We start from the raw sequence: 24675 nt of genomic DNA, 5'->3' as shown, positions 1-24675 counted from the left end.
CTCTGAAATTGAGGCAATAATTAATAGCCTACCAACCAAAAAAAGTCCAGGACCAGATGGATTCACAGCTGAATTCTACCAGAGGTACAAGGAGGAGTTGGTACCATTCCTTCTGACACTATTCCAATCAATAGAAAAAGAGGGAATCCTCCCTAACTCATTTTATGAGGCCATCATCCTGATACCAAAGCCTGGCAGAGACACAACAAAAAAAGAGAATTTTAGACCAATATCCCTGATGAACATCGATGCAAAAATCCTCGATGATACGTTTTCTATTTATCAGTCTCATAGCATCCTGCAAGTCAGATGCACAGAAATATTTGATTTTACACTATTTATTTGAAAAAAAAAAAACAAAACCCCTATTTATTTGAAAGTAGGTTACTTATAGTATACTTGATAACACTTCCTAGTAACCAAAATATTTGTTTACCATTAGATATGAAGATGTATCTTTATAATACATGGAAAGACATTTATGATATATCAAATTAAAAAAGAAAATAAAATTGAATGTATGGAATACAGTCTTGAAGAAAAATTGTCTACATGTTTATGTACATGGAAAACCAACTAAAATTGTCATAAAAATGTTAATAGTATTACTTTCTTTGTTACATCAAGTATGTTTTATTTTTAAAAATTTACTGTCATTGAAAAAAATGGAGAAGCAAATTCAGATAAACTTTTAAATGAAGTTACAAAATTTAATGTGAATACTTACTTTACAACTTTGCCATACTTGGAAAATATCTGAAACAAAAGACCACATATTTACAATTTATTTTAAAATCATGAAACCATCAAATTTTTAGGTTGCAGATGTTGACAAAATTCTGTTATAGTTTATGAAAAATTTCAGCCTTCAGTCTATAAGGCAGGCCCTAAAAAAATGGTTTTTTTGGTTACTAGAATAATATTCTTACTGTTGTTGGAGTCACATGTATCTGTCTCAGTTCCTAAATTTGACAATGGAGTAAATACAGAGAAAAAAACTCACTCTACACATGTGGTAGATCTAAGGCATACACTCGACAGCTGCTGTGTTCCTGAGGTATACCCATGGCAACTATCAACTCCATCATAGTGCCAGCTATACCTGTGCTTCAAATATCAATGTTACGGAGTAGCACTTTTCCAATTCTACCCTCACCTCTACCTTGTTATTCCTATGAAGCAATCCCTGTTTGAGAAGACAGATCCTTAGACTGCTTTATTTAAAAAACAAAACAAAACAAAACCTCATTAAAAAAGCTTTTATAATGAAAAATCCATTTCTATCAGTCTTCTTCCTCTGCCCACCATTAATATGTTGGTGGAACTTTATAGTTGGCTCTCTCTTCTGTTACTTTTATTTTATCCTATGCAATCTCATTTATTTCTATGGTTCCAGCTCATTACCCATATACTAAGAGTTCCTACTATATAAAAAGTCTTTTAGAATGTGTTAGTATATGTAACCAATAATAATGAATTTTTTCGTTCTATGATTAAGCTATATAATGCTGGAATGTAATATAACTGGATTGCAGTGTTATCAACACTGGGTTCTGAAGGCCAGTACAGTTTTCTACGTAATACTTACTAATGGCCTCTCGTTTCACTCAGAGTGAAAGCCAGAGTCCTTACCATGATGTAAATAGGTCCTATAAGGCACCTTGAGTGGGCTTACCTAAGATTACCCCTCTTTTCCTGAAATGCTTGTCCTCCAGAATTTGCACAGGTGCCTCTTACTCGTTTCAGCTCTTTATTCAAAAGTCACCTTCTCAATAATGGCATTCCTGACCTCCCTGTGTAAAATTTCACCTCCATTCTCAACTTAACATTCAATAGCCCACCTTTCCCGCTTTATTTTTTCTCCTTAGCACCTAACATCTTAGCATCTCCTTAGTATCTAACATATAATTTGACTTAAATGTTCAATAAATACAGCTTCTATTTTTTCTTTTTTTTTTTTTTTTGAGACAGGGTCTCATTCTGTTACCCAGGCTGGAGTGCAGTGGTGTGACCTTGGCTCACTGTCGCCTCCACCTCCTAGGCTCAAGCAATCTTCCAACCTTAGGTGCCCAGGTAGCTTGTAGAGACATGGTGGCGCACACCTGTATTTCCCAGCTACTCGGGAGGCTGAGGTGGGAGTACCACCTGAGGGGGCAGGAGGCTGCAGTGAGCCATGATAGTGCCACTGCACTCCAGCCTGGGTGACAGAATTAGACTGTCTTAAAAAAAAAAAAAAAAAAAAGAAGAAAAAGAAAAAAAGAATTTTGCCAAGGAGAACTATTTGCTTAAGGTTATCTGTATCTCAAATAGCAGTCACTTGATAAGATTTACTTACCCGGTACAAGTCATTGTTTGTCAGGGAAAAGGGCAAGTTGGATACATACACTGTGCTCTTACTTGGAGCCAATCCACCACTCATTTCTAAAAGTGAAAATAAACCTATCAGCAATCAATCTAAACCAGGATTCTTTTTTTTTTTTTTTTTCCTGAGACGGAGTTTCGCTCTTGTTGCCCAAGCTGGGGTGCAATGGTGCAATCTCGGCTCATTGCAACCTCCGCTTCCCAGTTTCAAGCAATTCTCCTGCCTCAGCCTCCCGAGTAGCTGAGATTACAGGTATCCACCACCATGCCCGGCTAATTTTGTATTTTTAGTAGAGACAGGGTTTCACCATGTTGGTCAGGCTGGTCTTGAACTCCTGACCTCAAGTGATCCACCTGTCTCAGCGTCCCAAAGTGGCCTAAACCAGGTATTCTTAATTCCAAATAAAACAATCAGACCAGTCTAGGTATTATTTTGAAAAAACAACAAAAAACAAAAAACAAAAATCAATACAGTATTAACAATCACCAATTTAACTATGCCAGATTTGTACACCTTCCTTACAAGTTAGGAACTCCAGCAGACTGAATTAAGGAATTCCTTTTTCCCAGTCACCACTCAAGAAAAATTCTTTTTTGGTTCTTCTTCTTTCAAGTATTCTTTACATCAACACTTTCAGTGCCAGACTGTATGGGTATGGAGATGGGTTTTAAATAGATGAAGGAAAAACCCTAAGGCTACTCCTAGCTTCCACTCAGACTATGAGCAAAAAATGCTTTAATGCATATGTATTGTATATGGACAATACCTACACCTTGCTCACCCAGATCAGAAAGAGCATGGGGACTCAGAAAGAACCTTAGTCACTGATTTTTGCTAATACACAGTCATGCTACGCTTAACGAAGGAGGTATGTTCTGAGTGTGTTACGTGATTTCATAGCGCAAACATCATAGGGTGTACTGAGCCAAACTTAGATGGTCTAGCCTATTGCTCTTAGGCTGCAACCTGTATAGCATGTTAATGTAGTGAATAATGTAGACAATTGAAACACAATGGTAAATATTTACGTAGCTAAAGACAGAAAAGGTGCACTAAAAACATGGTACAATGTATTATACTCTTAGGAGACCACTGTGGTATATGTGGTTTGTTGTTAACCAAAAAGTTGTTATGCTGTGCATGCCTGTACTATGGCTGGGTACCTTTTTTGTTTGTCTTAATTTTTTTTTCTCTGGAGTGGTGTGTAAAGGGGAAAATTTTCTTTTCCCCATTTAGTATGATATTAAGGAGGAAATTTAAACTTTACGTATTGACAATATAAACTTCTTTCGAAATGTTAACTTTGCTTATTATTGCCAAATTATGAAATGATACATTATATAAATAGGCTTGGTGCCTGGAAGAGACGGACTTGTATGTATGTGTGTATATGTACATAAAATTTACAAATGTAATCAGTAATTAATTTTCACACCTTATCTTACAAAGTCAGCAAATTACTGTGAGAATATCAGACTCAACCAAATTCAAATTTCTGATTTAAAAAGAGCGTGTGGTGTGTATTTGAGATGCGGGACGAACCATCACAAATGGAAAAGTACTGACTCTAAGGCATGCCAATTCGTGAAGGAATGAGAAAACTGCCTCATGTTTGGTGTTTTGGGGGAATTATTTAGAAAACTTCAGGAACTCAACATAGATAGGTCGCTTTTTACAAGTTTCTCATTTGAAACTATGCCTTAGACGTTCTGCTGAGAGCCGCGAAGGCAGGTAGAGGTTAAGGTCCTGGAATAAAAAGGGTGGCGGGAGAGAAGGGCAGAGCATTTTGGCAGCCGAGTCTGGGGAGGGGGTCCCGCAGAAAAGAAGGCCGCATTTGAGGAGGCGTTTACCTTCACGTGGGTTGGGCCTGGGAGACCAGAAGAGTGCGAGCCCTCAGCTCAGCTGGGGCTCAACCCCGACTCTTCGTAGCCGCTCGCAGCGGCCTTGGCATCACGAGTCCTGGGAGGGGTCAGGCGCGGGGACCAGATGGTAGCAGCCACGGTGCCTCTTCCCGGTTGTTTCAGATCCGGGCCCCGAAGGCGGGCCCAGAGGCGAGCGCTTCGCTGACGTCAATGCGCGCGCCGGAAGTGCCTACTTGGGATAACGGCGAGCGGACTACTACGTTTACGGGGTGTCTCGGAGGGCCAGAGTCGGTGAGCGACTTTTACCTTTCCCAGAGATGGATGCAGAGCGAGTGCGGGCTGCTAAACGCTGGGGGTTTAGCGGGGGGAGGCGGGAGTTTTCCGTGTCGGGTCCTGGATTCTCCTGCCTTTGAATTGTGCAGCAATTCTGCCCATGCGGTTGAGGGTGGAGAGACGCAGTGGAGTTTGGAATAAAGGGAAGTATTGAGTCTTAAGATACGGGTTCGCCTCTCTGTAGCGCCTTAATATGCAAAAAGAAGACTGAGCTAGGTAACTTCAGTAACCCGAGAGCAGTCAGGAAGTTCGTAATTGTACTGAAGGTGTTCGCCGTACCCAGCTATTGGGCACTTTGGGAACTACAAAATAAAGGGACCTTTTTTTTGGTTTGTTTTGTTTTCTGGTGGAGATCTCAGTCTAGTTGGGGAGACAAGGACAACTTGGGGAGAGTTAGATTCACAGAATGACTCATCTTTAGCGTGGGTATGGACAAATGTTGAACTTCTTGGCACCTTTTCTCTTCCTGTAAATCTATAATGGCTACGCACTGCTTTTTCTGTAAGAGGCCATAACGTGCCCATCATTCCTACAGAAAAATCAGAACATAATGCAAGGTAGTTTATACTTCTACCCACCAGCACATACAGACCAGGCCTCTAACCACTCCCTGGGAGCCTGCGTTCTAGCAGCCTGGAACCCAGAGCCTCTCCTGGAGCCTGCACAATCTATCCAGAGTGAAGCCGATGTCTTCTAGAGGGACGGAAGTGCAATCCATCCAGGGCGCAGCTGAATTTTGAGAGGCCTGAATACCTCCGTGGCCGCCAGGGAACCGCTGGGACTAAGTCTCTTGGCAAACTTGTGGCCGGCCAAACCTACTATGCATTACATCCCTGTTATCCTTGGTTACCGCACAAGATGTAAGCCTCTTTGGTCTTCTGTGCTATAGTCTCATTTCCATGCTGCTTTGTGCTTCCTTTTGACTTAGGCTATCACTACTTCTTCGTTTCTTCCCCATTTAACCCCTCAACACCCCCATCTGTGCTTTCTGAAACATCTATTTCCTGCTTAAACTATTTTACGTATTCAACTTCTTTAGTGAAATTCTCTTTCATCTCCTAACCTTTACTATTGATAACACGTAGCTTTTCCTGCCAGCCGTTTCAGTTGAGCCCTTTCTCTGACCCTGCATTTAAAATTTGGGCATGGCTGTAGCCATGTTGAACTGATTTCAATTCCTGAAAATACTTTCTTCCCTCAGTATCTTCTCAAAGGCTCTTTTGTCTCTCTGGGACATTTGAGCTCCCTTGCCTTTTTCTGGATAACTTCTACTAAAGATCTGAGTTTAGCTGTCACTTTACTTGAGGGGTATTCCCTAACTTCCATAGAGTTAGGTATTTTTGCTGTGTACTCTTAGCTGCCCTGCACTTCCCTTACGGCATTTATCACATGTATCCTAATTGCTTGTTTCTTTGCCATCCCTACTAAGCGAGGCTATCGGTGAGGGACTGTGTTTGTCTTGTTGGTCTTTGTAACTCCAGTAGCTAATACTGTTCTTGGCACATAAGACAGTCAGGTATTTCTTGAATGATTGCAGGTGCTGAAGGTATGGTCTCAGAGATCAGACAGTTAACGTTAATGAATACTTCACCCATAAAAAGGGTCACCTGCCACTCAGCTACAGCTGGTTGTAGCTATGTGAGAATATGATCCCAGTTTTGCCAGAACATCTACTTTTTTCAAAAAAAGTTGGAAATAGAATTTTTAAAAAAGCATCCTCTCCCAGTTTTTAAATGTCAGTGGAATATAATTTTATTTAAAAAAAATGGGTCAAACACAAGTCTCATGTGGCCTATCAGTCACTAGTTTGGAATCTGTTTTAAGTCATGTAGGATTTATTTAATGGGCTTTGTGGAGAATAATAGGTTTTGAGTTGGGCCTTGATGGACTGTTGGATGTCAAATGAGAGAATGGGAAAAGGTATCCAGTTTGGAAAATAAACAGCTCTATGATAGTGTGTGTTAGTCTGTTTGTGGCACAATAAGGAAACTGGCATAATTATATGCTTTTGGAGAGAATAGAAGGTTAGATATAATAGAAGGTGGCATATGAAAGATAGAAGTTTGGATTTATTATGGTTAGTAAACCACTTGGATTCTTGATCCTGGAAACTTCACATTGTGAATATGCGTTAACCATTGATTATCCTTTTTTAGGGTAAAATGGAGGGTAAAACACTGGAAGGAGGCTGACCGGTTAAGACCTTAACCTCAATCCATATATGAAATAAGATTCAGATTTATAAATATTTATGTAGGCAGACATCTGGCATTTTTGTTTACTTGTGTAATTTCAGTTAATTGATCAATTATAATGGACGATCAGGGATCTCCTACTAAGTTTAGTGCAGTACATTCGGGCTTATAGAAGAAATATCCTTAGAGCGTTGGAAAGTCAAGTGACTTGTGAAACTAGTAGAGAATACAGTACTTTATATTTTTTTATTTTTTGAGACGGTGTCTTGCTCTGTTGCCCAGGCTGGAGTGCAGTGGGACGATCATGGCTCACTGTACCCTCCAGCTCCCAGGTTCAGGGGATTCTCCTGCCTCAACTTCCTGAGTAGCTGGTATTACAGGCATGTGTCACTATGCCCGGTTAATTTTTGTATATTTTTTAAGTGGAAACGGGGTATTACCATGTTGGCCAGACTGATCTTGAACTCCCGATCTCGAATGATCTACCTGGCTCAGCCTCCCAAAATGCTGGGATTACAGGCATGAGCCACTGCACCAGGCCCCGGCATCAGTTAATTTTTTTTTTCAACGACCTTAACTAATTATGTTCTAAAATTTATGTTTAGTTGTCTGGATTTCAAATATTTTCTTTTTTTTTTTTTTTTTTTGAGGCAGAGTCTCACTCTGTCACGCAAGCTGGAATGTAGTGGTGCGATCTCTGCTCACTGCAAGCTCCCCCTCCTGGGTTCACGCCATTCCCCTACCTCAGCCTCCCAAGTAGCTGGGACTGCAGGTGCCCACCACCACGCCTGGTTAATTTTGTTTTTGTATTTTTAGTAAAGATGAGGTTTCACTCTGTTAGCCAGTATGGTCTGGATCTCCTGACTTCGTGATCCACCCCCACTCAGCCTCCCAAAGTGCTGGGATTACAAGTGTGAGCCACCGTGCCTGGCCTGGAATTTCAAATATTTTCTAATAGAAACATTAGAATATTAATTCATTCTGAATACTGAGCACAGTGTGCAAATTGTTCTAGGAGCTTAATATTCATCAATGAACAAGTAGACATTCCTGCTGTTTATTATTATTAGCATTAATAATCTAAGATACTATATAGTGTACTTTTAATACAGATTACACCCTCACTACTAGAAATACTACTGGTAGAAATACTACTAGTGAAGGACTAATGTGTATTAAAAGTACATTATATAGTATCTTAGATTATTAGTGCTAATTAAAAATAGCACAACTGGGGGATCTGTTAGTTAAGTGACATTAAGAAGGTGACATTGAAGGGCAGGAAAGTTAATTCCACAGATACCTGGATGAAGGGGTGGCCTGCCCCTTCACACCTGCGGGTATTTCTCGTCAGGTGGGACGAGAGACTGAGAAAAGAAATAAGACACGGAGACAAAATATAGAGAAAGAACAGTGGGCCCAGGAGACTGGCGCTCAGCATATGGAGGACCTGCACCGACACCAGTGTGTGAGTTCCCTCAGTATTTATTGATTACTATTTTCACTGTCTCAGCAAGGGGCATGCGGCAGGAGAACAGGGTGATAGTGGGGAGAAGGTCAGCAAAAAAACATGTGAGCAAAGGTGTCTGTCACAAATAAGTTCAAGGGAAGGTACTATGCCTGGATGTGCACGTAGACCAGATTTATGCTTCTCTCCACCCAAACATTTCAGTGTAGTAAAGAAGAACAGAGCAGCATTACCGCCAGCATATCTCGCCTCCAGCCACAGGGCAGTTTTCTTCTATGTCAGAATAGAACAAATGTACAATTGGGTTTTATACCTCGAGACATTCTGTTCCCAGGGGCATGCAGGAGACAGAGGCCTTCCTCTTACCTCAACCACAAGAGGCCTTCTTTCCTCTTTTACTAATCCTCCTCAGCACAGACCCTTCACGGGTGTCAGGCTGGGGGACGGTCAGGTCTTTCCCATCCCATGAGGCCATATCTCAGGCTGTCTCAGTAGGGAGAAACCTTGGACAGTACCCGGCTTTCCTGGGCAGGGGTTCCTGCGGCTTTCCGCAGTGCATTGTGCTACTGGTTAATCGAGAATGGAGAATGGCGATGACTGTAAACATACTGTTGGCGATGACTGTAAACATACTGTTAACAAGGCACATCCTGCCCAGCCCTAAATCCCTTAAACCTTGATACCATACAACACATGTTTCTGTGAGCACAAGGCTGGGGCTAAAGTTACAGATTAACAGCATCTCAAGGCAAAACAGTTGTTCAGGGTACAGATCTTTTTTTTTTTTTAAGACAGAGTCTCATTCTGTCACCCAGGCTGGAGTGCAATGGCGAGATCTCGGCTCGCTGCAACCTCTGCCTCTCGGGTTCAAGCGATTCTCCTACCTCAGCCTCCTGAGTAGCTGGGACTACAGGTGCCTGCCACCACACCCAGCTAATTTTTTGTATTTTTAGTAGAGATGGGGTTTCACTGTGTTAGCCAGGATGGGCTTGATCTCTTGACCTCGTGATCCCCCTGCCTCGGCCTCCTAAAGTGCTGGGATTACAGGCGTGAGCCACCGCGCCCGGCCATGGTACAGATCAAAATGGAGTTTCTTATGTCTTTTCTACATAGACACAGTAACAGTCTGATCTCTCTTTCTTTTCCCTACACCTGGAGAAGAACATTCTGTGCAGGGAATTGCCAGTGCAAAGACCTATGTTCATCTGAAGTTTGAGGTCAAATGTGACTGCTGTTCAGTAACCCTAGTTGACTATCAATAGTTGTTGAATGAATATAAAAAGTGAAGGAATGAGTTTGGGGGGGAGGGGAAGCTATTTATCCTGAGTATATTTAATAATGGAAGCTGACTAGGTTGGAATGCAGAGTTACTATAGCCTAAGTTGCTACTATAACCAGATTGGATAAAATGAAAAAACAGATCCATTATCTTGACTTTGGATTCAGAGTTAATGGTTTGACAGGAGGATGTTGCCTGTGACTTTGTTTTCTCAATTTCCATGACACTTTTGCTTAGAGTGCAAGTCCTCCGTACCCTCTCAGCCCTCAGGTGAAGTTAACGTAACAGTGGTTGGGTAGCCCAATGGAGTGCTCTAAGAAAGGCTTCTTTTCTTTCTGGAATTAAATATCCCATGATGGTATATTAAGCATACTGTCTTCATTGAATATGGCAGAAGAGAACAAGATTTTTATAATCCAGAGCTAGTTATTAGCACACTTCTAAATGAAGCATGTATTTTCCACACTGAGTTCTAATTCTGTTCTCTGCCTAATTGTGATGTAGAGGGTCCTTCTATTTTTCTGTTGGTTCTTCAGTTTGCATATCTTGTTGGGGGCTTAGATAACTTTTCTGGAGTACCGTTGAAACTGCACTGATATGCGGAGACGTAGTGATGATGTGGCAGGTAGCAGGATCACTCACTGGGAGTCTGTTTTCATCACTAACTGGTCAATTTCCTAAGCCTGGATAATACCATAAACAACATATGCCACTAATCAGGAAGGTTGCTGTACTTATCAGCTATTTTTAAATCCTTTGAAAATTACAAGGTTCTATCATGGGGGCAACATGGTAAGACATGACTTGATGAAAAATAAAATTAGCCAGGTGTGTTGGTATTCCTGTGGTTCCAGCTACTAGGGAGGCTGAGTTGGGAGGATCGCTTGAGCCCATGAGGTCAAGGCTACGGTAAGGTGTGTTTGCCTCACTGCATTCCTGCCTGGGCAACAGAGTGAGACCTTGTCTAAGGAAAATAAAGAAAAAGAAAATTGCAAGTTTCCATTTGAATGTAAGGTGATATTAGTGTATTCTGTCTTCTAATTACCGTAGGAGATGGTAATTTTCATCATACTGAACTATGGAGGTATTTTGAAGCCAGTGTTTATAATAACAGCTAACAAACAACCTTAAACATCTAGTACAATCTCAGAGATAAGGATAAGAGAGACGACCTGCCCAGCTCTCAACTGGCAAAATTCTAGACTAGAATTCTAGGACTAGAATTCTCTTATTATAATTTTGTTCTTATGAAACTTGGGTGACCTCTGGTGGCCAAAATAATATCTTCTATTTTCAAGAGTGTGTTTGAAGGGAGTTTGGCTTGAGAGTTCTGTTCACACAATTAATGAAGGTTTAATTATTTCTCTATATTGGTTGGTTTATACAGACACAAATCTTTATGTCTGTATTTCCCCCCCTTACAGGAAATTGTTGAAAACGTTAAATTTGATTCCTAAAAGGACTCAAGTAAGTATGGTATAGTAGTATTTAATATAGTAGTTATTGTTACATTTTTTGTGGGACACCAGTAAATTTTAATATTTCAGTATTAAACGACATAGTATTTCTTTAGAACTCTTATTGTTTATTTTTCTCATTTATTAGAAAACCTTATTTTTATTTACATTCTCCTTTAGTGTATTAATTTACATTAATCATTTTTACCATCACTTCACATGTTATGCTTATTGAATGATTTTCAGGAACTTTAAAAACAGTTACATACGTTTGTAATACATAATAGTATGTATACATTGTGCAGTAAAATATTCATCCTCTGCCCAGCTACCTAGTTCTCCCCAGAGGTAATTGCTGTTACATTCTCTTGTTGTTACTCCCAGGAGTAGTCTGTACATATGCATATATATTCATACCTGGCCTTTTTACTGTGCTTTTCTTTGCTTAGCAGTGTATCTTGGCAGTCTTTTCATATTGTTACTGGGGTTACTTTTCTTTGAAATGGTTTGCAAAAATACTTCTTTTGTATAAATGTAACTGATTGGTCAATTTACAAAAGGAGTACAAAATATTCCTTTTGTATAAATGTAACTGATTGGTTCAGCAATTTAATTTGTGCTATTTTGATGAATATTTTAAGTTCCTTTCAATGTTTGCTATGCAAAGGTGTACAATTATACCTAGAATTAGAATTGCCAGGTCAAAGCATATGTGTTTTTAAAATTTTAATAAATATTGCCAAATTCTTCCCAATCTGTACCAGTTATACTTCCTTTTTTTAAACTTTTTTGTTTTTATTTTATTTATTTATTTTTTTGAGACGGAGTCTCACTCTGTTGCCCACGCTGGAGTGCAGTGGCGCGATCTTGGCTCACTGCAAGCCCTGCCTCCCGGGTTCATGCTATTCTCTTGCCTCAGCCTTTTTACGGAGCTGGGACTATAGGCGCCCGCCACCACGCCCGGCTAATTTTTTGTATTTCTAGTAGAGACGGGCTTTCACCGTGTTAACCAGGATGTTCTTGATCTCCTGACCTCGTGATCCACCCTCCTCGGCCTCCCAAAGTGCTGGGATTACAGGCGTGAGCCACCGCGCCTGGCCAACTTCCTTTATTAACCTATGTAAGTGTTGCTTTCTTTAATCTCATCACTGCAGTTGGATTTTTGCAGAGCTTTTGGATGAAAATAAGTATGCCATTATAGTTTTGGTTTTCATCTTCTTTATTTTGAAGGAGGTTGAACATCTTTTCAAAAGATTTTTAAGAGCCATTTGTATTTTTTTGTGAACTGTTTGCTCATATGTCTGTTTTTCTTCTGGGTATAGCTATTGATGTTTTCCCCCTTTGATTTGATTTTAATTCATTGCTATTACTATTTCTCTGTACTGTATCTTAAAAAGGATAAAATCTAACTCTTTAGACTGAAACCTTTAGTGGATTCAGTAAAGGTGGTGGAGGAGGAGTAATGTTGACAATTTACTTCCCTTTCAAGCTTCCATAAATTCTTGCACCTAAAAGACTGATTGCTTGGAATCATACATTATTAAATGAGGTCTTTTTGTAGACAGAAAATTCAGTTTTATTCATGCATAATGTTAAAAGCTAATTTTTTTCTCTTGAATGTGTGTTTTGAGAAAAAGTTAATTTTTGATTTAAAGTAAGTTTTCCTAGGCATCTTTGGCTAGCTAATTCATTATATTGGATCTGTTTGTATTAGAAAATATTATAGGCATGTTTTTACAGAGAAAATTGGTTGCTTTACTATAATAACATCAAAAAAAAAAAAAAGTTCCACCCTTCTTGCAGCCTTTAATTTTTCCTTAACCTAAACTAACTGAACCATTAGAATTCTATAGCTATTCTGTACTGCCAAGATGGAATAGCGATCTGTTTCCCTCTCCCTCAGTATTACATTATAAGGAGCCACCAAAAATCTTTTGACATTAAGTCTTTTTTGAAATGTACTGAAATGCACTTACTTACTACCTGGACCATTTTCGTTTCTTGCTCATGGTGGTTCTTCTACACATCAGGATGGTTCACCGTTCTTGCCTTAGAACCTGCTCCATGATTACCTCACTTTCTCCTGATTCTTCTCTGTTAACCATTTGTCATCCATTCCAGAAGTTGTCAAGCTACTGCCTGCAAGCGCTAGCCTGTTTTTGTAAATACAGTTTACACATTCATACATTTATGTATATTGTCTGTGGCTGGAGATTTGAGTAGTTGTAAAAGAGATCTGTGACCTACAAGGCTGAAAATATTTGTCTGATCTTTTGCAGAAAAATTTGCCAACTTCTGATTTATAGTATTGCCATTTCATATAAATGATCTCTTTTCCCGTACCCTATTCTCATCTCTTGTTTGCCTTGTTTACGTTGTCTTTTGTCTGTTCAGTTTCTATTTTCATCTCTTCTTGTGGCTGTATACCCTTGAATTCTTTAACACTGTATTCACCCTCTACCCAGAATGTATCAGCTGTCAAAGTAGGAAGCATTTATGTAAAGAATACACCCTCCCACCCCCACTTCTTTGAATCCCAAACCTGAAAAATGTTGATGGAACTTTTAATTTCACATTTTGTGAGGCGGCCTTTGCATTAAAATAAATTTATAGCATTAAAAAAATCAGGAGTGGTTTCTTTCAGGGATTGTTGAGTGTGTTTTTGCAGGATTGTTCATTTAACACATTTTTCAGTTAAAAACACATTATTTAACATAGAGTAGATATGTATTAAATGAGGACTGCAGAAAAGCAAAAAACTAATGTTATTTATATGAACTATTCACCAAGAAATAGGAATAGCTTTGCTTATCAGCCATTTAAACTGTTCATTAAAATGAATCGTTTCTATTTTTTGCTATGGGAGAATGAAGAAGTATTTGTGGTCTGAAGTATTATGGATTTTCCTCCCATAATTGGTGGCAATAATCTCTTTGAAGCTTTAAATAGTCTTGCCTAAGAAGGAAGATAGGGCTTTCTCTATTTTTTTTTTTTTTTTTTTTTTTAAAGAAAATCTCAATTATTTGGAAGAAACATTTTTCCTTTTGGTCACTTTCATTTTTTTCCCCCCCTTAAGATCTCTGGAAAATATTTGTGTTGGAAAGTAATCATTTACTCCTTCCTATCTTTTCTGTTACTTCCTAGTATCATAAAAACCATAATTCTTTTTCTTTCCCTTTAGTGGCTTACAGAAGAGACGAAATGTGGTCTGAGGGACGATATGAATATGATAGAATTCCGAGAGAACGAGCACCTCCTCGAAGTCATCCCAGTGTAAGTTACTCCTACATATTGAATGATTAAAAAACCTAGTGTCTGAGTTAATTTGATAGACCAAAGCTAGGCCAAGTGTCAGAAATTTACCAGTGTAGGTTACAAAAGAGATCAAGCTTATCTTTTAAAAGTTAAAAGCTTGAAAATAAAAGGCAACGTTTTATTTAAGTAGAAAACTTATTATTTATATTTCTTGTTTAAGTTAAAATGAAGGGTTTATATTTAATTTAATTTGTGGACAAAATTACAGATTTTATAAAGATTATACCATCAGTTAACAAAGAAGTATTTGAGTACCTGCTCCTGCTGTTATTGGCTGTTACCTGTTTTTTTTCTATATTCCTAAAAACGTTACAAATTGAATATATGAAATTCTAAAAGTAGGCTTTCATTCTAAGAGAGGGGAACTCTCTTCCTAGCATGGAAACATGTTAATATCCCTTGTTAGGATTGCTGCAGGTATGCTGTCCTGTGGTCAGGCAGTCTGGATGGTAAGTAAGAATGCCTTGAGGCTCAGGGTCAGGCAGACAGGCAGCTTCTGGTGTGCTCTCCTACTTCTTGTCTCTTTGTTGCTCTAGGAATTGGGGATTTTGAGCCAAGTCTTTTCTGAGCCCAAAGAACTTAGAAAAGTTTACTATTTTTTCTATTTTTGTTTACTATTTCCAGTGCTACATCTAGTACTTAGCAGGTAATAGAAGCTCAATATTTATTTGAGTGACTATGTGTACTGACTCCCCAGAATCCCCTATGGAGGTCTAAAGGAGGGTTTGGGGAAGGTCAAAAGCTAACTTAAACTTTTGCACAGACCCATTCTAAGCACCAAGGGACTAAGGTTGTGGTGATGGTATATGAATATATTATAGATTCATTATATACCATCAGAAGCCACAAATATTTATTTCTATTTTAGTTATTTTTTACTTATGTCACATTTAATCCTATAGCCCACTTCGATGGGTGGTATCGTCTTTAGGTTTGTCATTGTCCTAAATTACAGTCCAGGTTGGGGTTATTTAAAATGATTTAAGATGGAACAAATAAAGATGCCCATTATATTTCAGGATGGCCAGACTTAATTATTGCTATATGTCATTTATTTCCAGGTTAATTTATAGACTTTATGTTTTTAATCAAAATCCCAGTGTTTTTATTTATATTTTTTACTTGATAAGGTTATTCTGTAGTTTACTTGTAGGGAAAAGGGATGACTTTTTTCTTTATTTCCCCTCTCCCCTCTGCCACTCTGCCAAGGATATATCCCATTAGGAATTTTTCTTTTCCTTTTTTTTTTTTCGAGATGGAGTTTCACTCTTGTCACCCAGGCTGGAGTGCAGTGGCGCGGTCTCGGCTCACTGCAACATCCACCTCCTGGGTTCAAGCAATTCTTCTGTCTCAGCCTCCTGAGTAGCTGGGATTACAGGCATCCGCCACCACACTTGGCTAATTTTTGTATTTTCAGTAGAGACGTGGTTTCACCATGTTGACCAGGCTGGTCTCAAACTCTTGACCTCAGGTGATCTGCTCACCTTGGCCTCCCAGAGTTCTGGGATTACAGGCATAAGCCACCATGCCCAGCCTCTTTTCTTTTTTTTGAGGCAGTCTTACTCTGTAGCCCAGGCTGGAGTGCAGTGGTGCAATCTTGGCTCACTACATCCTCTACTTCCCGGGTTCAAGCGATTCCTGTGCCTCAGCCTCCTGAGTAGCTAGGATTGCATGCCACCATGCCTGGCTTTTTAAAAATTTTATTTATTTATTTTTTTGAGATGGAGTCTCACTCTCTTGCCCAGGCTGTCGTGCAGTGGTACATTCTTGGCTCACTGCAACCTCTGCATCCTGGGTTCAAGCAATTCTCCTGCCTCAGCCTCCCGAGCAGCTGGGACTACAGGCATAAGCCACCACGCCTGGCTGATTTTGTATTTTCACCATGTTGGCCAGTCTGGTCTCAAATTCCTGACCCCAAGTGATCCACCTCCTTCAGTCTCCCAAAGTGCTGGGATTACAGGTATCAACCACTGCCACTGCTACCCACATACAATTTTTGTATTTTTAGTAGAGACAGGGTTTTGCCATGTTGGCCAGGCTGGTCTCGAACTCCTGGCCTGAAGTGATCCGTCTGCCTTGGTCTCTCAAGTGCTGGGATTACATGCGTCAGCCACCACTCCCGGCCCCATTAGGAATTTTAAATTCTGTGTTTTGAAGATACTTAAAAGGGTTTTCTGTATGGTTATGCCATCAACTGGGCACCAGTCTGTAGGATTATGTGCTTTATTACTTTGGGGCTGAGGAAAGCAGGTTATTGTATTGATTTAAGATTGTAAAATGAGTGGTGGACCCAGGGAGATAAGGATGTTGACGGTGCTAACCCAGAGAATTATTGAAGTAATACGCCCTTTGGTATGGGCTGATAAAGAGAGTGAGGCTGAGAGGGACAGGAGATTGAAAGAAATGAGTGGTTGAGGGACAGGAAAGGCTTAGGGAAGGCTTTGGTGTGGCAGAAAGATAGGTAATCAGTATTTTAGAGTGTGGGATTTCCAAGATGGAACAATTTTGAGTGAAGTTCAGTGTGTGACAATGAGAATAGAGAGCTAGTGTAAGTTATTGGAGTTGAGAGCAAGGAGACTATTAGGATAGACTTTAGATTTGTGATTTAGATCAGAAACTCTCAATCCTTGCTGTACATTAAGATTTCCTGGAGAGCTCTTGAGTACCACTGTATGGGTCCCGTCTTAGATAATTAAATTATCGTCTCTGTGGGTGTGATGTGGACCTCGGTATTGTTTAAAAGTTTAAGTGATTCTTACATGCAGAATTTAAAAAATACAGATGTATATGAATTGAAGTCATTGATAGTGACAGGAGTTGAGGTAAAAATGACAGGTGATGGAAATCTTTAATGAATCAGCATATTGTGGAAAAATCTAAACAAAACCAAACATTTTCATTTAATACTATCTGTGTTTGTGTAAATATGAAACAGGCTTCTTATTCCTCATAATTTTATCAGAAGTAAGCAGGTAGGGAGATATGTTTTATAACACCATTGTCCTTAAAATCAGACTAGATGTATTCAGCTGTCTCTTAAATGCCTAAAGGTAAACCTTACTTCCTTAAGTCAACTGACTGCTTGGTTCCTCATGGAGGAGCCTAGATTGTTTTTCTCTTTTTGAGAGCACAGGACCTGAGCAGACCTTCTGCGGTTCATTTCTCTCCTTTTTCTTCAATTCCATTAGATTGGTCTTTCTGTGTCCCCAATCAGCCTCTCCTAGTTTATACAAATCCTTCTTTCTGTATTTCCATATACCTCCTTCCCAAGACTCAGGTCCTTATATTTCTGGTGCATTCTTTCTTTTCTGGTACATTTTTTTCTGGTACATTTTTGGGGCTTATTTTGGTTAGTAATTTAAAGCCTTCTCTTTCCCTCAATAGGGAAATAAATGGCTCTTGAAAATCATCCCCTGTGCCTTCTGTGTTACATCTGCATCTTAGTTAAATAAAGCGTAGATTCTTAACCTTTTTTTGTGCTATGGGTCCCTATAGCAGTCTGGTGAAGCCTATGTATCCCTTCTCAGAATAACAGTTTTAAACCTATAAATAAAATGCACAGAATTAAGTGCACTTATATTCGAGAATGATTATCAAACTATTAAAAACCAAATTTGTGATCTAGTAATAGAGTTAATTCTTTAGTAGGCCATTAAATATCAAAAGCTAGTGGTGGCGGTTTCATTGCTGTAATTTTAAAGTAGTGATGAGTGTTCCAAATGATATTTTGCAATACCTGTAACAGCTAGCTGTAACATGGCATAAAATTATCTGTGATTTCTGTTAATAACGAAGTCACAGATACATCCACTGCTGTTGTTTTTATCTAAAGTTAGTTGAAAACAGTAGTTTTGTATTTACATCTGATTTAATGGACCCACTGAATCTTTGGGTTAAAGTAGTTGAACTAGAAATGTAAATAGTTATATTTTCTTACTTTTAATCTAATGAAAATATAACTTATTAAAAGTTTTGAGGCTGAATACAGTGGCTCATGCCTATAATCTGAGCACTTTGGGAGTCCAAGGTAGGAGGATCACTTGAGCCCAGGAGTTTGAGACCAGCCTGGGCAACAGTGTGAGACCTTGTCTCTACAAAAAATTTTAAAAATTAGCCACGGATGGTGGTGCATGCCTGTAGTCCCACCTACTTGGGAAGCTGAGGCAGGAAGATGGCTTGAGCCCAGGAAGTTGAGGCTGCAGTGAGCCGTGTTTTGTGCCACTGAGCTCAAGCCTGGGCAACAGAGGGAGAGATCCTGTCTCAAAAAAAAAAAGAAAAAATTTTTTTCAAAATATTCGCTTAGATAATCTAATGTTATTTTAAAAACCATATTAGCGTATCATATTGGTATATATGAGAAAGTTCATAAGAAGCATTATTTGTAAGAGCGTCAAACTGGCAACAAACCAGATGTCCAACAGCAAAGTTGATTGTTTAAATTATACACCAATGAGAATAAATGGGCTACTCCCAGGTGCAACAACATGGATAAACTTCACAAACATAATATTAAAAGAAAGAAGTCAGTCACAAGAGTTTATTCTGCGTGTTTTATTTTATGTAACATTCCAGAACAAGTGAAAGTGGTTTCTTCTGGGAAGAGGAAGTAGTGACTGGGAGACCGCACAATGAACGATTTTGCTGCGCTAGGAATATTCTCTTAATCTGGGTGGTACTTACACCTTGTGAAAATTTATCCAGCAATACATTTGTGATTTGTACACTTTTTTGTATGTATGTCATACCTCCAAAGTTTTGAAAAGGCAGATTATTTTTTTCAAGATGTAAAACTAGTTAAGTTGGTAACCCACTATTGTTAGTGCCTGGAAGAGAGGAAGGTAACATTCTATTTTGTTTTGTATATTTGAATCCTGTTCTTTATCAAAAAACAATTTTACTACATTTCTCTCCCTTTTTTTCTTTTTTTTTTTTTGAGATGGAGTCTTACTCTGTTGCCCAGGCTGGAGTGCAGTGGCATAATCTCAGCTCACTGCAACCTCTGCCTCCCGGGTTTAAGTGATTCTCATGCCTCAGCCTCCCTAAGTAGCTGGGGTTACAGGCGCCCATCACCACGCCCAGTTATTTTTTGTATTTTTAGTAGAGATGGGATTTTGCCTTGTTGACCAGGCTGGTTTCGAACTCCTGACCTCAGGTGATCCACTCGCCTTGGCCTCCCAAAGTGCTGAGATTACAGGCGTGAGTCATCGCGCCCGGCTTCTCCCTTTTTTCTTAGTACACCCTTTGCCCCATTTATGATCAATTCTGATACAAAAGAAATGTATTTGAGGAACTACTAGATGTGACATAAAGTGCAATGTGAAGTGGTGACTGCTGGGAAGGTACCTTCTGTAGTAGTATGACCTCATTAATAAAAGCAGCTGTTTTCTGAGTTTCTAGCCTTGATAAACCTGAAAAGACAATTGAACACTGATATACTTTGGTTTTGATGTTAAATTATACTTAATTTGAGTTTTGGCAATCTTATCCTCAGTGTACAGCTTAACAAATTTACCAGTCATTATTTTAGCACTTTATGGTATGCTTTTAAATTCTTTACGTATAAATAGTAAGTCACTTTTATAAGGGGCTTTCGCAGAAATTTTTATTTGGTCTTAAACTTGGGTAGGTAGGTGGAAGACTAAAGTTCAAAGAAGTGCACTACAGAGACTTTGTATGTAAATATATATGCTTCTTCTATAGGAAGGAAATCAATCATCACAGAATATCTACACTTCCAGATACCTGTAAAGCTCTTGTTTTTAAAGCATACTTTCTGTCTTTAAACCTATAATTTCTATGAGCTTAGTTATCTGATTTCTTAACCTTTATCAAGTTTTGTGACAGAATGGCATTTATTCATTCATTCATTCATTCATTTGTACGTACATACGCACAGGGTCTTGCTGTGTCACCCAGCTGAAGTGCAGTGGAGCAGCTATAGCTCACTGCAGCCTCAGACCCCTGGGCTCAAGCGATCTTCTCACCTTGGCTTCCCAAATTGGGATTACAGGCATGAGGTACCATGCCTGGCCCAGAATGGCTTTTAAATACTTGTAAACTTCCACTTATAGGGGTCCAGCTTCTTAGCCTGTTGGGAAACAGGTAGGTAATATGGAACATTTTAATGAAGCCGCAACATAAAATGTCAGTTTTTCCATTAGCTTATTTGAAAATGGGAGAGAAGTTCCAGTTTCAGAATTTTTAAAAGTTGTAAAGTTTGGAAATTAGGATCAGAGCACTAGCAGTTTATATTCTGGACAATTACAATAGAGCTGGGGCTGAAGCAGTCCTATCTGCTTATCCCTCTTCGTTTTTCTGTTTCTTTAACAAATACATTATTTTACATTAAAAGTTTTTTCTAGTTTTGGCAGCAGCAGGGAGAACAATATTGACGAGTAGTGGTATCAAGAGCAGTTTTTTTTTATTTTTTTGTCACGTTTGTGGTAAATTTGAGTTACATAGTTAGTTTTTGTAATTAAGTAGTTAAATAACAATATTTACTTCCTTAGATTAATTGAATCTTTTTTATAATCTTGTCGTTGTTTATTTCTCTCTCCTAGAGAGTTTACCCAATCAAAAATAAATCCTTTAGTAAATCCAGAACATAATTTTGTAAGTATCTGAGCCTTTGTAGGGAATAGATGGGATGCATATCAGTTCCACTTGTTCTCAAATGTAAATGTACTCAAACCATAATCCAGAAATTTTTCTTTTGACCAACTTGACAGTCAAATCTACTTAATTTAGTAATTCAGTTATATAGATATTTCATATAACATTGTTTAAAATGTGTTAATGTTGAAATATTTTTTCTTTCCATTCTTATTTCATGAAACACTTTTATTCAAAATCTTCACAGGCATATTTAAATTTCTGTTCTTTTTATGCCCCACATTTTTTTATTATTTTATACAGTCATCAGTGTTCATGTAAATTTTCCCATGTACGTACAACTTCCCAATATTTTATTATGGAAGTTTTCAAACATGCATCAGTCAAAAGAATTTTATAGTGACCATCCATATACTCCCCATTTAGACTCAACTATTAACATTTTACTAAACTTGCTTTATCATGTATTTATTCATGCTATTAATCCATCTATGTTTTTGAATACATTTCAGAGTAAATTGTGGACAACGGTATCCTTCCCATTAACTCCTCAAGCATACATATTATTAGCTAGAGTGCAATTTTTTTTAATATTTTTTTTAAATGGGAAAGTTACATACATGAAATGTAAAAAAAGTGTTTCTTTGCTGAGTTTGATTTAGTAATATTCCCTTGTGTAGAGTTGCCTTGAGAGGTGTTTTACTTTCTTTGCTGACAGAATTGCAAGGACTTAACTTTCTTTTTGTTGTCACTATTTTCAGAAGAAATGCGATCAATTCTTGACTACGTTCTCTAATAACATGTCTTAGCTCTCTGGGTCAATACCAGTTTTCATGTTTTTGACCCACTGTCACCAAAAGACATTGGAATGACTCAGAAACACCAATATTTCATTGAAGAATCAGTGAGTGAAATAAATCAACAAGTGCTACAATAGAAATGCATGTTGTAGGCTATAGGGATCAGAGTTAGGAAATCACAACCTTTGAAAGCAAAAGCCTACCAGCCTGTGTAATAGAATATTTTAGTTAGATATAGTTTGTATGGTACTTTTCTGTAAAAAGCATGTGATGCCAGGGTATAATATATATATTATGGATGTGGTGCTTACTGTGTGCCAGGTGCTGTTCTAGGTGCTGGGAATAGAGCAGTAAATAAGACCAGTAAGGTTTTTATAGGCTTACATTTGCGTTGTAAGTTGATTGTGATAGGACATAATGGCGTTATTTACATATACCATTGTATTTACTTACTTCTTTGGTAGGTTAGTGTGTTTTAGTTGTTATTTGATGTTTTGTAAGGGGAAAAAAATCAAGCATATAATAACATTAATGTGATCAACTCCCAAAGGAGAAATCAATTATCAGCTTCTTTGCCAATCTTGCTTTGTCTATGCCTCTACCACTTTCTTCCCTCCTAGATTATTTTGAAGTAAATCCATGATACCACACTTCAGATGTCATTAAGTATTTCAGTATCTATTGCTAGAAGATAAAAATGTTTAGGGGGGATGGTCTTAATACTTTTATATTAATACTTTCATTTTAAATTAAATTTTTTTTGTTAAAATGAGTAAATTTTAATGACATATTGGAAAAGAAATATTTTTAAAGAAACATTTAATAATTTTTACCTAGTTAATTATGAGATTTAACCACCGTATGGATTTTTTTTCTTTTCTTTTTTTTTTTTTTTTTTGGAACAGAGTCTTGCTCTGTTGCCCAGGCTGGAGTGCAGTGGCATAATCTCGGCTCACTGCAACCTCTGCCTCCCAGGCTCAAGCAGTTCTTGTGCCTCAGCCTCCCAAATAGCTGGGATTACAGGTGTGTGCCACTACACCTGTTTAATTTCGTGTATTTTTAGTAGAGATGGGGTTTCACCATGTTAGCCAGGCTGGTCTTGAATTCCTAGCCTCAAGCTGATCTGCCCCCCCTCGGCCTCCCAAAGTACTGGGATTACAGGTGTGAGCTACCATGCCCAGCCAGTGTGAAAAATTTGATACAGATTTTTATATTGAATCAAATAAAAACCTTCAACTTGGTGCTTTTACTTACTAAAATGAAAACATTCCCTGTAACAGATAGTTATATTGGAATGTGTAGCAAATTAAGAAGTAGCTGATTATTTTCTAACAAAACCATTTCACCATTTGGAAAACTAGGTATTTTATTCTGACCAGATTCTCATTAACATAAGCAAACCGAAGAATTCTTATTACACACACTTAGAGGGTCTTGCAGTAGTAATCTTAGGGGTGAAACCTCACCCCTAAGATGATGACAGATTTGAAAGTTTAAATTTCATTGTAGTATAACTTTCCAAAAGTATTTAAGTTTATGTGCAAGTTTTTTTTTTGTTTGTTTTTAATATCCTGCCAGAGTAGATAAATTATCAATAGATAGACCTTTTCTTTTAAATGAGCTACATGTACTTTTTATTTTTGGTCTGACTGATCATACCATTAATACTAACTTTGGAGTAGCAAATCCTATAAATTCTATGCATATTTTTTGGAAATGCTAGTAACATCCGCAGAAAATTCTGATCTTTTTGATAAGGATACTTATATAATCATTAATATGTAGATATATATTAATCAATATCTATATTAGTATGTAGATATTTTTACTAATAAACAGAAGCAGTGAAAATTGATATCATTGATGGAGTAAATTGAGATTTTATATTTAAATTCAAGATTTGAAATATCTGCATTTGAAATAATAGAAACGTTTCAACTCCATTGAGTTTATTTTTTGATTAATTGAAAATTACCCTGTTATTCTTAACCTTTTAAGATATTCTTTATAAGTCATAATTTTTATTTCTGGTTTGTATGTTATGGGGCCATTGTTTTCCAAGGTATTTTCCTGTTTTTTCTTTACATTTTTTATCTTTATTTACTTATTTTTAATATAAATTTTATTGGGTATATTTGAGATTTACAGCATGATGTTAAGGGATACATATATAGATGCAGATACACATGGATGCATATTCATAGTACAGTGGTTACTGTAGTGAAGGAGACATTCATCATCTCACATAGCTATCTTTTTGTGTGATAAGGACACCTAAAATTTGTATATTTCGCAAAAATTTCTAATACAGTACAATTTTATTAATTTTGGTCCTCATATTGTACATTAGATCTCTAGACTTATTCATCCTACTTATCTGATATTTTGTATTCCTTGACTTGCCTTTCCCCATTTCTTCCCCTACCTGTGGTAACCAGTTACCTCTATCTCTGTATTTGAGCTCTGTTTCGTTTTTTTTAAATTCCACATATAAATGACATCATGCAATATTTTTGTGGGTGTGTGTATCTGGCTTATTTCACTTAGCATAATGTCCTTCAGGTACATCCATGTGTCATAAATGGTAGTATCTCCCTCTTTTTGTAAGGATGAATAATATTCCACTAATATATTTATATATCAGATTTTCTTGATCCTTTCGTTCATCCATGGGAACTTAAGTTGTTTCTAAATTTGGCAATTGTGAGTAATGCTGCAATGAACATGAGAGTGTGAATATCTTGAACAGGTGGTGATTGCATCACCTTTGGGTATACAATATACCCAAAAGAGGGATTACTGGGTCAGGTGGTAGTTCTATTTTTACTTTCTCTAGGAATTTCCATACTGTTTTCTATAATGGCTGTACCAATCTACATTCCCACCAACAGTGTACTAGGGTTCTGTTTCCCTCATACCCTCGCCAACATTTGTTGTCTCTTGTCTTTCTGATCATAGCCATCCTTAAGGGTGTGAGGGGGTATCTCAATAG

At 38.0% G+C, this 24675-nt stretch overlaps 2 protein-coding genes across 6 annotated transcripts in view; one reads left to right on the top strand and one right to left on the bottom strand.

The window, feature by feature from the left end:
* ZCRB1 (zinc finger CCHC-type and RNA binding motif 1) overlaps positions 1-4433 on the bottom strand; it is a 17498-nt gene extending 13065 nt beyond the window's left edge. The window contains exons 1-3 of one of the 2 annotated variants that reach the window (XM_011999050.1): positions 4213-4433; positions 2336-2421; positions 728-756 (exon numbers count right to left, since the gene is read on the bottom strand). In XM_011999050.1, coding sequence (XP_011854440.1) covers positions 728-756; positions 2336-2419 — 113 coding nt within the window. In that variant the 5' untranslated portion in view covers positions 2420-2421; positions 4213-4433. The remainder of the gene's footprint in view (positions 1-727; positions 757-2335; positions 2422-4212) is intronic. The other variant, XM_011999051.1, reaches the window with a different exon arrangement.
* PPHLN1 (periphilin 1) overlaps positions 1-24675 on the top strand; it is a 219392-nt gene that overhangs the window by 92060 nt on the left and 102657 nt on the right. For 2 of the 4 annotated variants that reach the window (XM_011999055.1, XM_011999054.1), the window contains exons 1-2: positions 4436-4515; positions 14138-14229. In XM_011999055.1, the coding sequence (XP_011854445.1) occupies positions 14158-14229 (72 nt within the window). In that variant the 5' untranslated portion in view covers positions 4436-4515; positions 14138-14157. Of the gene's footprint in view, positions 1-4418; positions 4516-14137; positions 14230-24675 lie in introns of those variants that run through there. The other 2 variants (XM_011999053.1, XM_011999052.1) reach the window with 2 other exon arrangements.

This window comes from Mandrillus leucophaeus, unplaced genomic scaffold (genome assembly GCF_000951045.1).
Source record: "Mandrillus leucophaeus isolate KB7577 unplaced genomic scaffold, Mleu.le_1.0 Scaffold580, whole genome shotgun sequence".
Lineage (NCBI taxonomy): Eukaryota > Metazoa > Chordata > Mammalia > Primates > Cercopithecidae > Mandrillus > Mandrillus leucophaeus.
Note: the sequence above shows the minus strand (reverse complement) of the source record. Positions and strands in the feature narration are given on the sequence as shown.